Source organism: Perca flavescens, chromosome 22 (assembly GCF_004354835.1).
Source record: "Perca flavescens isolate YP-PL-M2 chromosome 22, PFLA_1.0, whole genome shotgun sequence".
NCBI classification, from domain to species: domain Eukaryota; kingdom Metazoa; phylum Chordata; class Actinopteri; order Perciformes; family Percidae; genus Perca; species Perca flavescens.
The window spans coordinates 20,676,284-20,688,407 of NC_041352.1; the positions used below are offsets into that span (position 1 = coordinate 20,676,284).

At 39.4% G+C, this 12,124-nt stretch overlaps 1 protein-coding gene across 1 annotated transcript; it reads right to left on the reverse strand.

Annotated features, from left to right (window-relative positions):
- Window positions 1-1,023: 1,023 nt before the first annotated feature.
- Window positions 1,024-11,744, reverse strand: LOC114548949 (coiled-coil domain-containing protein 106). Its single transcript, XM_028568995.1, has 5 exons — window positions 11,531-11,744; window positions 6,156-6,373; window positions 4,712-4,924; window positions 2,461-2,667; window positions 1,024-1,914 (listed from the first exon to the last, which is right to left on the reverse strand). Exons 2-5 carry the CDS (start codon window positions 6,361-6,363, stop codon window positions 1,535-1,537), a joined length of 1,008 nt encoding a protein of 335 aa, XP_028424796.1. The 5' UTR covers window positions 6,364-6,373; window positions 11,531-11,744; the 3' UTR covers window positions 1,024-1,534.
- Window positions 11,745-12,124: the final 380 nt, after the last annotated feature.

Below are 12,124 nucleotides of genomic sequence, written 5' to 3' on the forward strand. Positions count from 1 at the left end.
AATGAAATAAGTCATATACAGTACCTCAATAATATCCTGTACTTTACTCTCAGCGCCATTTTTTCATTTCAGAGTTTGCAGAAAACCTGCCTTCACATCTCGTGACAAGGAGAGCAGAACTGACGTTTGCATGCCACAGGAGATGGGAAGATAGGAGTGCTGGCTGGCAGAGATGTACACCCACCCTTTTCTTCCTCAAGCTGCTGAGCAGACCAGCATACACCTGTCCCCTTTGGCTGTGAACAGGCTGAGAGGAACTTTGGGTCGCCTCTGCTGGCCTGAAATGTTTCTACGCTGTCCGAAACTCCACCAGCTTTTTTTGTTTTGGATGAAAACGTGAGACAGAAAGAAAAGGAAGGGTGAAGAAGAGATGGAAGAAGTGATGTTAGGGGGGAGGGGACGGACAGATTGGGATGCGAGAGTGAAAGATAAGCGGATAGCCGGTGTGTGAATGGGAGTGACAGTGACCGAGTCCCATGCAGAGATAAACAGCCCTGGTGCAGCCCCTGTAATGGCTCTGCACGAGTAATTTGTTACTCCACGTGAAAAGCAAACAGCAGGGAAGGCAATGGCAACACTTTGCTCTGACACTTACCATCGCCCAAGGATGTCTCACCAAGCTTTTCCATCTGTCTACACAACTGGTGCGGCCCACTCCTCTGGTCAAGGGACAGAATACAAATATGCCTCTGACAGCAAATTGAATACGCATTTATTCTGCAATTCATTTGTTGTCGATCCCATTTAGCTCACCGAAGACAGAAGTTAAATAATTTGGCGTTGATGTGATGCAAGGTGAAAGCAAAGGCGGGGTGACCTCTAGCCTCACCCACTAAGAGCGTACGCCCCATGTAGGCTGAGTCCTTTGCAGCGGCCAGGGTTCGAATCCGACCTGCCGCTCTTTACTGCGTGTCATCCCCCATCTCTCTCCCACCTTTCCTGTCTACCCACTGTCACTATCAAATAAAGGGTAAAGCCCCAAATAAAAAAAATCTAAAAAGATAAAAGCAAAGGCAACATAACTCACTGAAATCTCTGTATGGGTTTTCATTTGTTGGTAGGTCAGAAACATTAACACACTTTGAAACAAATACAGTTTTTAAATCGCTTGGTTCAATTACAGCATAAGAGTCACAGGATAATGTCAACAAAATTATTTTTCAGAATGTCTATGAACAGAAAAGTTACCCCTCCACAGAAACAAGGTGCTGGAAAATGGAAATTGACAATCCACCATTTTGGAGTAAATGACAAGAGGAGTGATTTGTAAAACTGATCTAATATGTGAGCACTGCCATCTTGTGGGCGTTTTGTACGCAACACACACTTCTGCTCTTTAGTGACTGCAGCTGTAAGTCATTTTTATGGCTTATGGTAAAATATACATCCTGAAATGCACATTCTGAAAATAATGAACAAAAATAAATGTAATTAAATAAATCAATTTAAGAAAAAAATGCAAAAACTGCTACATAAAACGTTTTTTGTAAAAAGGCATTACGTTTCACCCCTACTACATACAATTAGAAATCCATCAACCTATTAAAATGCTCTCTGCCGCGCCCCCCATCTGTTGCATGTGAGAATGCAACAACCTCTGCCTTTTCCCTGCGATGGGCAGAAGCTCGCCGCTAGCTTTCATATGGTCTATTTTCCTGGATAGGTCAGCGTCGCTGTCAATGACCAGGGTGCACCTGTTGGCGTAGCTGACCAGAGTCTCTTCTCCTTGGCGGAACATGCCCACCAGGGGGACCATGTCTTTGCCGGCGAGATGGAGCTCGGCAATCGAGGCCGTGTTGGCGATGGTGTTCCGGTCGATTCCGAGATGGCGGAAGGCTTCGCTCATGCTCTTCTTCTTGATGAAGGCCGACAGGACTTGTTTGTAGCGGTGGACGACATACTGGACACCGGTTGCTGGTGGAATGAATGATTAAGGCATGTTATTACGTGGTTATTACAGAAGTGATGAAGAATCTTTATGCCATCACAAACGCAGTCTTGATCAGCTTGTGCAAAAGTGATCCAATCTTTGAACTCAAAACTTTTATAATGCCATCTTTACTGTCCCTTTAACTAGCTGTCTTACTTTCCAATGGACATTAGTGAAAATACTTTCTTCTTTCACAATTTTTATTCTCTTTACACACGATTTAGCCTATTCCAAATTAATACAAATTCTAAATCAAAAAGGATGTGCTCTAATTCACCAACTCGGGTTAATTAAACAAGTATTTGTATTTCTTACACATTTTTTAACGGGGAGGTATTTCTACATCTATCTAACTTCACACTTGTTTTCGCTGTGACAACAGTAAAAATGCTTTTTCAGAAGTATATCAGGTATTGACTTGAATTATTGGGGAACGGTTAAATGTGTATATGTTTACAAATGGTCAGTGAGCACTCTAACACACTAAACAAATAATTACTAGCTTTAGAATGACAAGACATGATAATTACCCCTCTTCCTGCTGTAGTCCTTCCCTTTCCTTGATCTTCTCTTGTCCTTATGGTGTTTCTTCCTTCTGTATTCACTTGAGGCCGCTGACACTTCGGATGATTCCGACGCCTCAGAGCCGCTGTCGCTGCTGTCAGAGGAACAAGAAGAAGCTTTTTCTCTCTTCCGAGATTTGTTTTCCGAGTGCTGCACTTTGCTGGGTTTAGGAGCTGCGTATGATCAACACAAATGACATGAATGACATGAAAAAAAAAAAGCTCACTCAGTTGATATTTTTAAATCTGGATTGAAAACCCACCTCTACCCACCTATACTTAGGGTTGGGTACCGTTTGGATTTTTACGATTCCGATGCCGAACCGGTACTTTTAAAACAATTCCGATTCCTAAACCGATTCTTGAAAAACTGAAAAATTACATAAAAGAAAGGCTTTTTATGGAGTTTTTTTTTTTATTTGAAAATTATTTAAATTTAACAATATATTATCGTTTTAAAGTACTTAAATATATAATAAGTAAACTTAAGTCACCTAACACACAACTACAATAATTTAACAAATAACAGTTACACTGTTAACAAGTAATAACAAAATAAATGATGTTGAGTTGGTATGCCAACCAGCTTCAAATTTTAGCAGTTCTTTTACAGAAAAATGACCATATTTGCCTTCTCTGGCAAGATAGGACACCTCTCCTGACTTATGGCATGTAGGCCTACTGCACAGGAGAAAACTCTCTCAGACGGTGTCCAAGAGGTCTGTACACACCCAGGTAGGAGTTTGAAAGGGCAGACAATTTGGGAAGGCTGTCTTGCCTCCCCCACCACCAGGCTACAGGCTCTTGTCCTGAACGATAGACTAGCAGAGCAAGTGTAATGTTTACTAGCAATCACGTGCAGTCAGTGAATGGTTAATATGCTTTCACGTCCGTTTTGGTGAGCCCAGAGGGAAAATATGGCGTTTTAAAAGTAGGCTAGCCTACATTTACGGTAGCTAGCTAACGTTAGACTACAGAGAAAGTGGGATATTTTTACGTCCGTTTCAGAGCGTGTACAAAAAGCCGTCTATCAGCAGATTGTAGAGTGCATGTCGGGGGAATAGCGCGCACACGCGCTTCACACCGCGAGCGGGCACGTGCGCCACTCGGCAGAAAAGGGAGAAAGAAAAAAAAAAAAAAAAAAAAGAGTCTGCCGCTGTCCGGATCAACGGAGGGAAAAGATTTCAGTCGGAACCAAAATGAGGAACCGAAATTTGCGTTCTAATCCGGTCCGAATACTACCGTTTGCGTAGGAACCGGTTCCATAGTGGAACCGGGTTTCGGTACCCAACCCTACCTATACTATTATTTCTGATTAATGCGGTTCAATTGTTTTGTTGCCGTCTGTTATTTCTGTGTTCCTTTAATTGTAAAGTGCTTTAAAAGGTTTTTTTAACATTCTTTTTTACATTACATTAATATGAGTTCCCCCAGTCTTCCTATGGTCCCCCAGTAGCTAGAAATGGCGATAGGTGTAAACCGAGCCCTGGGTATCCTGCTCTGCCTTTGAGAAAATGAAAACTCAGATGGGCCGATCTGGAATCTTCTTATTATTATCTTATTCTTATGTGGTCATAAGGAGCAAGGTTACCTCCCCTTTCTCTGCTTTGCCCGCCCAGAGAATTTGGCCCACCCATGAGAAAGAGAGAAGTGGCAGTTGGTCAAGGCCACACCCCCACCTTGCCCCCCCCCTCTCTCCTCCTCAATAGCTACAGACACAGAAATGGCACATCCTAAGGAAAGCTCATTGTGGGACTGGCTTTAGAGGCTGTAATTCTGCACCAAGGATGAATTTCGGGAAAGAGACTTCAGATACAGTATTAGGGGACCACTAAGGTCTATATAAAAGAGACTTCAGATACAGTATTAGGGGACCACTAAGGTCTATATAAAAGAGACTTCAGATACAGTATTAGGGGACCACTAAGGTCTATATAAAAGAGACTTCAGATACAGTATTAGGGGACCACTAAGGTCTATATAAAAGAGACTTCAGATACAGTATTAGGGGACCACTAAGGTCTATATAAAATGAGACTTCGGATACAGTATTAGGGGACCACTAAGGCCTATATACAGTAAAAGAGACTTCAGATACAGTATTAGAGGACCACTAAGGCCTATATAAAAGCATCCAAAGAGCACCATGTCATGGGACCTTTAAATAAATGTGATGTTGATTGATGAATAAGAGCTACCAATCACTTCGGACACTGACCTTCAGTCACTGGACTGGGTGATGCAAAGGTTGGCATGGCGCGGTTACTTGTGAGGTTTTCAATCTGGCTCCTCAGGAACTTGCGGTCCTGCATCAGGTCCTCCACCTGCTTCTCCAGTGCAGCGATGCGCTCCTGTTTGCTCTCCAGCATGCACTGCAGCTTGGTGATGGTAAGCAGCACCCGCGGGGGCATGCTTTCCTGATGTGAGGCGGCTAGAGCAAAGACAAGTGGGAGTGTGTGAAAATAACGTCTTCAAAACAATTTCACTGGCATCATTTTTGTTTCGTGGGGAAAATACTTTTTTGGTCATTTTATAATCTGTTGTGGGCGGCTATGAAAAAAAGGGAACCGTACAAAGTATTAACACATTAATAAAGCATTATGAGTTTGACTATGAGACATGAGTATCATAAGATGCAAGACCATTGCCAACGACTGGGTGCCAAAGGGAAGAAGTGTAATTGCTTTATGGCATTAAACAAGAAGTGTCCACTTTTCATGGACATCAGGTAAAGAAGAAACTTTTTTCAAATTGGCAGCTGTTGGTTCAAGTGAAAGATGAATTCCCAATTGAATAAATAACAACATGTATTCTTTCCGATCCTACTCAGTAAAATGAACTACTGAGATGAAGTCCCAAAATTGCACCCGGTGGTCCACATTTGAATACAGACTGCGTACACTCTGCAACATGGGCCACAATCATCTTTTTTTTTTTAAATATGTTCGGTCCATATGTGTTTGTGTTATGTTGTGAATGTGAAAATGAACTGCTACCTCCTTTGTCAGCTCTAGCCACTGAAAAGAAATAAGCGGAGAAATCAGGCCAATTACAAAAGCTGGTCAGTCGGACATCATATTGCCTGAGCTCATTACTATTCATTAGCTCGCCCAGTTGCGCTGGGTAAAGGATTCTGACAGCCAGGCTTTCATTGGCTAGCTGTAAGCCAATCAGATTCAAACAGCTTAGCTTGTTGAATATTAATGACAACTGGCAGAAATCGAGCTGAGTCTTTCTGTAGGCTTTCTATATCACGCTAGAATGGCTTGAAACAAGGAAACCAAGGCATTTTTTCCATGTGCACATTCTGAAAATAATGAACAAAAATAAATTTAATTAAATAAATCAATTTAAGAAAAAAAATGCAAAAACTGCTACATAAAACGTTTTTGTAAAAGGCATTACGTTTCACCCCTACTACATACAATTAGAAATCCATCAACCTATTAAAATGCTCTCTGCCGCGCCCCCCATCTGTTGCATGTGAGAATGGTAGAACTTCAGACATTACCACAAAGTAATGAAATACATGTGGCAGGGCACCTTTAAAGACTGAGACTACACCTGGAACATTCGTTTCATTGCACCAAGTTATAAACACGTATGTAACGAAGGCATACTGGCACAGAACGGCAGCAGATACCGCGTGGAAGTGCTCTCACCAGACATGGCACTGCTGGGCGTGTTGTCCTGAACAGCATCTGCCGAGGCTCCCGTTTGAAAGGTCTCCCACTTGATGATGCGGAGGTCGTCTTGTTCCTGTTTCAGCCAGACCGGAGAGGTCAGCCGTTCCTTGCACCTGATAGAGCTGGAGTCGATCTCTACGCAGGGGGAATAACCTGACGGCTCCTGCTGCCACACGGACGCCATCGCTTCAAACCTGGGAGAGGAAGGGGGGGGAAGTTATGGGGACAGTTTCAGGACCCGTTTTTACATCCCAAAGAAAAAGCTATTGTTTATTCTTAACATTTTCATTTTGTAAATGTAATTGTATCTTATTGAAATGACAAAAAAAAAAAAAAAAAAAAAAAAAAAAAAATGCATGTTGAGGTATACGCACAGATTGGGGTATACTGTACTCGTTTGATAAAAAAAAATGACTTAATGTGGTAATGAGTCAGAAAGTAAGCAACAGTTAGTTACAGCCAAACATTCAAAGCAAGGACCTCCTCTCTCGAGTCTATCGTAACACAAAGACAAATACAGGGAGATTAGGGCTGCACAATATGTTTTTTAAATCATCATCGCAATATCAACTGGCACAATAAAAACATCGCAAAAGACACTCGGAGATTTGTTTGTGTGTGTTGAAAGAAACTATCAGTAGAAAACTTTAAGGGTTAGGATTAGGGTTGGTGCCTTTTATATTCAACTCAATGTTCAATTTGTTGGAAATGATTTCCTTTCATTTTTTTCAAATTCAACAAGCAATTTGTTCTATTTTAGCAGAATACTGAAAGCAGCAAAAATGCTGAACAGAGTACACTTTAATATCTGTTTATGTATTTATCGCAAGTAATATTGTTACTGGGATATTAAACAACGTTATCGCATGTTTTCCTCATATCGTGCAGCCCCAATGGAGCACTTTTTTTCAGTCCCTCCAGAAAAACGCAATTATGTGATCACATAATTCAACACATAACCAGCCAATGTCCGCATATTTATGCGGGGGGGCGCATTTTTTCAAATACGCCGGAATTTCACCGCATAAATTGCCGATTTCGGCGCAAAATATGCAGGGCTTGCATGATTTCATAATCCCCGCATTTTCGTTGCAAAAAAGTCACATATATCTTAGCAGAAAGTTGAAAAATGTTGCGTTTACTTCACACAAGAGCAGCCATTTTCCCCTCTTGCCATGGGAACGCTATGAAGTGACGTAATTATGTGACATGAACATCATCGAAAAGCAGTGTGTTGGGGGAATCACTTTTTTTCTCTTTTTCATCAAACTGCAGTTTTTGCAAGTTCCCGCAATTTCATTGCATAACATTGCATAAATATCCCGCAAATTCCATTGCATTTTTTAAGAAAACGTGCCGCATAATCAAGGATTTTTGCCTGCAACAATCACTAAAAAAGTTTATTTCCCCCTCAAACTTCTGGTTTTAAGGTGGTTATCAATCAACAATTAAACTTGGACTCAAGCTGTTTCCATAGCAACAAGACACACATCTCGTAATATATGATCTGAATCTTATAATTAACAGATAAAGATCTCGTAATTGAGATCTTTTATGAAATATGGATCTTGTAATTAAAAGATGCTACATCAAAATTTTAGATAGAGATATAAAATACAATGTGACTCATCATGCCAGGATGCATGAGTAATGCTCGAATGCATCGTGTTACATCAACTGCTCTTACTCGATATTAAAATAATAAAAAGATTATTCATCATTCAATGGACCATCAAGTCATTAACATGTCATACAAACAAAAATGCAGCAAGCTTCAGACACAAAGTAACATACAAATTTAATGACATGAAATGAACGCGTGACTTAACCGTCATATATCAATCGTATTCAACAAAGAAAAACAACTGGGAGGTCTTACCTCGTAGTTATGACCTCGGTATCTTATTATTTTAACTTACGATGTTATGGTTAAGAGACTAAACTTCATAATTACAAAATATGGATGTCATAATTACAAGAATAGGTGTTATGCTGTATTCTGTGACCCATCAGATTATGTTATTTAAGACACTTATTCCACTACAAATGTTTTTCTCATACTATTGCATGCTTTTTTGGACAGCTGTTACCAAACATGGTGTAACCATATGTATTTGGCTTAAACATGGAATTGGTATTGTCAGGTGAGGTGTTGGTTTATGCGAGTATGTACAGTAGGTCACAATTGTTTGGATAATAGTAACTACTACGGGAGCAGCATTTTTGCCATTAGCCCTACCTGTCAAAATCAGGAGACACTTTTCTCATAACTATTAGATATTATCATTATTCAACTGATAAGATATCAAAGTCATAATAACAAGAGAAGGCCTCCATTGTTTTAAAAATTGGTGAATAAATTGTGCTTCTGTTTGGTACATTTACTTTACTTATGTACCTCTGTTTTGCAGGCCATCTTTGGAGAATTCATTCCTAAACATTAGTCAATCAAAATTTATATTAAACTACTTATCTGCAAAAAGCATTATTGTAAAAACAATATACTGCAATGAATTACTTGTTTATTAATTCAATAAGGATCTTCTCATTCATTTATATATGAATTTCTGCATGGAAAAAAGCATCAATTGATGCAAGTGAAACTCGAGTTATTAGGAATGCATATGAATTAACAGTGACAACTGCTTATCTGAATAAGAACAATTCACTAATCAATGCAAGGAATGAGGTGTTTTCATAATTTGAATGACAGAATGTATATTGGGGTTTTTTTATATACCCATGTCATCTTGCAATTAAATAAACAACACATCCGTTGGTGTTGAATATTATAATCTTCATTAACTGTGTCCAGCGTTTCCATGACATTGTCAGGTGTGGCCCTTCAGTTAATGCGGTGAACTGTTATTAATAATTGACAAACAATCCTTTCATTACTGCAGCGTACAATGCTTTTACCTTTGTACTGAATGAGTTAATAACAGGAGACAAAACTGATAGCGACCGAATCATTTATTAATCCATGAGCAATGAAGCATTAATACATTCATCACATTAGAACACGGTGAGTCATGCATTAGTTAAGCATTAATTAAGAATGAGCAGGGGACCATAGTTTGTGTTCTTACCGTACATCTGATTTTTATTTTTGTGGGAGAGATTTAATAATGTCCATTTTTTTTTTATAAATACAAGGTATTATACTGTTCATGTGCGCCAGAATTATATAATGATGCATATGATGTAGAGAGAGTGAATCTCTTTTTCTAATTTAAATCAATTCAAGTTTATTAGGCTAAGAGGTCTCTATGGGTTCCCAAAAATCTCACTAAATGGACTTCAAGGTGCTCGCCACTTCCACTACTACTGGTCTAGACTAATGCTTGATTTAAGCTAACAGATAATAAAGTTAATTCTTAACATATGCAACAAATCCATATTTTTTTAGGACGTCAAAAGAAGGAGTTGTTCAACAAAAAAGTATATGCCCTTTGTGTGTCTCCCAGACTGTAAAATGCATACATCGAGAGGCTGCAGCATGTAGAGACATGACCCTGTAATTTACAACACTTTGAAGTATTAGGGGTTAGGTTGTTTGGCTTTCTGTTGAAACATGAACAACCCTAACGGTAGGAAGCCATGAGAATCAGTGACAGAGACAAAGAAACATAAAAAACGATGCATCCTATTGGGTAACACTTTATAATGCAAACATCTACATCACTCTGCGGGACCCTGTCATCTTTGTTTATGTCACATTTACAAGCTAGTTTTTCCTTATTTTATTATTATATTTATTCGTGTTTTATTTTTTTTTTTTAAATAGAAGTTAAGAGTGGCATTGGAGGACAATGGTACCCTGGAAATCCAGAGTTATCGCGAGAGCACAATTTGAATTTGCTCAGCGAGTCACTGGCATTGAGTAATGATGCTCATTAACTATGCCCATGTAACCGAGCTGCACCAATCACATCGGTGTATCTGATATAGGCGGGCCAGAGGTGAGCTAAACAGATGACGACAGTTTAATCTACCAGTTAGCTCCGCTGGTAGCTAAGCGCATGGGGCTCTGGATTCATCACCCTTTGTATTGTTGTGATTGGTCTTAGTGTTATCCAATTGCGTGCAGTGAGATTTTCAAATGGATGCTTGGTGCCACCCCTCGAGTTGGGCCGTTTTCATTACTCGAGGCCAGACCCTTAATCTTTCGGATTTGGGTCTGGATTTCCAGGCTAGGACAACGGTGCACTGAAACCAAAAACATCTTGTGGGTACCAGTTGCCATTTAGGGAAGATGTTTAAGCATTCGTCAGATGTTTACAATTAAAGTGAGGAAAAAAAAGAACTGTTTTAAATCTGATTGTGACTTGACAACATTACTAAAGATTGTTTTGGCAGTTGTGGAAAATAAACAGCAGATGGCGAGAGAACCTTCGTCCCTCAAACTCCTCACACTCTGAATCCTACTTTTCCCATAATGCAACTCTTTTTTTTTCTCTATTAGACCCCAACTGCGTTCTAAATGGCCAATTGTTTGTAACCCCAAACTCCAGGTTCCAATGCAGCCCACTATTTAAAATGTGTTGAGTGCCCCTCTAACTAATCACATGAACTCATAGTACCTTTATCTTTATTTATTTATTAATGCCCATGAAATGTATAATAATGCATTGAAACATCAAAAGTCATTCATTAGTTGTGTTTCAAAACCCTATTATAAATGGTTTCCTTACATGTTTATAGGCTGCAGACTATCTTAATGGGAGGTGGTGCATTCAGGTGCTTGGCTGGATGCAACATTTCAAACGGCGGAATGAATACTACAGTGGTTTCTACTTTTGGTGCAGGAAGTGGATATCATCACTGTTTTAACTTCACGTCTCCATGGAGATGATGATAGACTACTCTTCTGTCATGTGCAATATGCAGCACCTGAACACATCATGCTGCAGTGATTAATCTGCCCTCAACACCTGACACAATGTGTTAACATGAAAATTACACCCACGGAAGTGAACTACCGCAGCCTATAAAGGGATTTTACATTTTCAGCGTTAACACATAAAAAATACAAATTAAGTGCGATAATGCAACGACAAAGGCAACGTGCCTATTATCTTTATCCCTATTGATTTGTTGCAGGAATGTAAAGGGGTTTAAATTGCTAATCATTTTAAATCAGCATATTTGGCATGGCATAAGTTATGAACCTCATAATCCATACGAAGGTATAGTGTTTAGAAGGTTTAGAAGGCTGAGGGACAACCATTTTTCCTTGCAGTGGTTTTAATTAGCTTGTACCAAGATGGATGCTAATGACGGTAATTACCAGCAAAGAGAGAGAAAAGAAACAAAACAGCCAGTGGAAAATACAGGAAAACGTAGCCTACCTTCAAGAGAGTCCAGCAGATACAAGTGCTGTTGCAGGTGTTCCTGTGTTTGTATCGATGTACACTGAAGCCTCACTTCGTGTAAAAATGTCCCTTTTTCAAAAATATAAACAGAGACGAGTGAAAAAATGCGAGACAACTGCACGATCCGTTCTGCACATGCGCAAGATATTACTGTTTACGACCTGCACGATCTGTTCCACGCTAGCCTATGGCTAGCCTCCAACAGGAAGCTAACGTTAGTTTAGCTAACAGCTAATTCGGCTAGCCACTAGCTTTTTTTTTTTTTTTTTTTTTTTGCTTTCAAAAAAACTTTATTATTCCAATACAGAAAACATACAAACATTGAGAACATTAACTACATACATACAAACATGGAAAAGGGGGAGCGTGGAGTTTACATCAAAGAGGTTGAAAGGCATTATAGATGGTCAGAGTCCGGATGGCTTTCTTATACGTCAGTCCTTTTAAAGTTTCAAAATATATTCATGTCAGTTTTAAATTGGTGAATATTCGGTTTGCTGTTAGACCATTTACATTTATGGATATAAAATTTCCCAAATTAAAATATGGCATTTATTCAAATAATTTCCT